The sequence below is a fragment of the Echinops telfairi genome, unplaced genomic scaffold, assembly GCF_000313985.2.
Source record: "Echinops telfairi isolate 266 unplaced genomic scaffold, ASM31398v2 ScPeMD7_1;HRSCAF=3_0, whole genome shotgun sequence".
NCBI classification, from domain to species: Eukaryota; Metazoa; Chordata; class Mammalia; order Afrosoricida; family Tenrecidae; genus Echinops; species Echinops telfairi.
Window position 1 is genome coordinate 90,189,155 of NW_022103896.1, and position 585 is coordinate 90,189,739.

The 585-nt window shown below is 39.0% G+C and overlaps 1 protein-coding gene across 1 annotated transcript in view; it reads left to right on the forward strand.

Moving 5' to 3' along the window:
* The first annotated feature begins 444 nt into the window (after window positions 1-444).
* Window positions 445-585, forward strand: part of LOC101650600 (cytochrome c-like) — a 552-nt gene continuing 411 nt past the window's right edge. The window contains exon 1 of the mRNA XM_030884468.2: window positions 445-585. This exon is cut by the window's right edge and continues 411 nt beyond it. Coding sequence (XP_030740328.1) covers window positions 500-585 — 86 coding nt within the window. The 5' untranslated portion in view covers window positions 445-499.

The window sequence follows — 585 nt, forward strand, 5'->3', positions numbered from 1 at the left end:
TGGTCTTCCCCACCCTTTACAAGACATAGTTTAATTCTTTTTTATGTCCATTCTTACTTTTTTCCATGAAAAAATTACATCACAGTTGAAAATCTTTCAGATAGTATAATGCTTTGTGTATGATTTGATTTTTAAAGACCTGATATGCTTTAAACACACATTTAACAACTTTTAATAATTTTGTCCTATGTGCATAATACTTAAAGCAGTCATATACATCCTCTGGACATCTGTTTTAGGTCTCCTGTCCATGCTTATCTAGGGTACACTGAGTAATGACTCACAAAGTTTTTGATAATATTATATCAACAGAAATACTGTGTATTGAGAGATGCAGGGAAAGGGTGAAATGAAAGAAAGTGGTCAGGCTCCTACTAGTCTACAGACATGAAAGATGCTGGTAAAACAACTCAATGCAAAACATGAAGTACCAGAGAGTGGGACATCCGGCCTCTGGACGGTACGGTCGAGTGGCGCGCGACGAGAGCGTGAATTCACGATGGCTGATACTGAGAAGGGCAAGAAAATTTTTGTTCAGAAGTGTGCCCAGTGCCACACTGTGGAAAAGGGGGGCAAACACAAGAC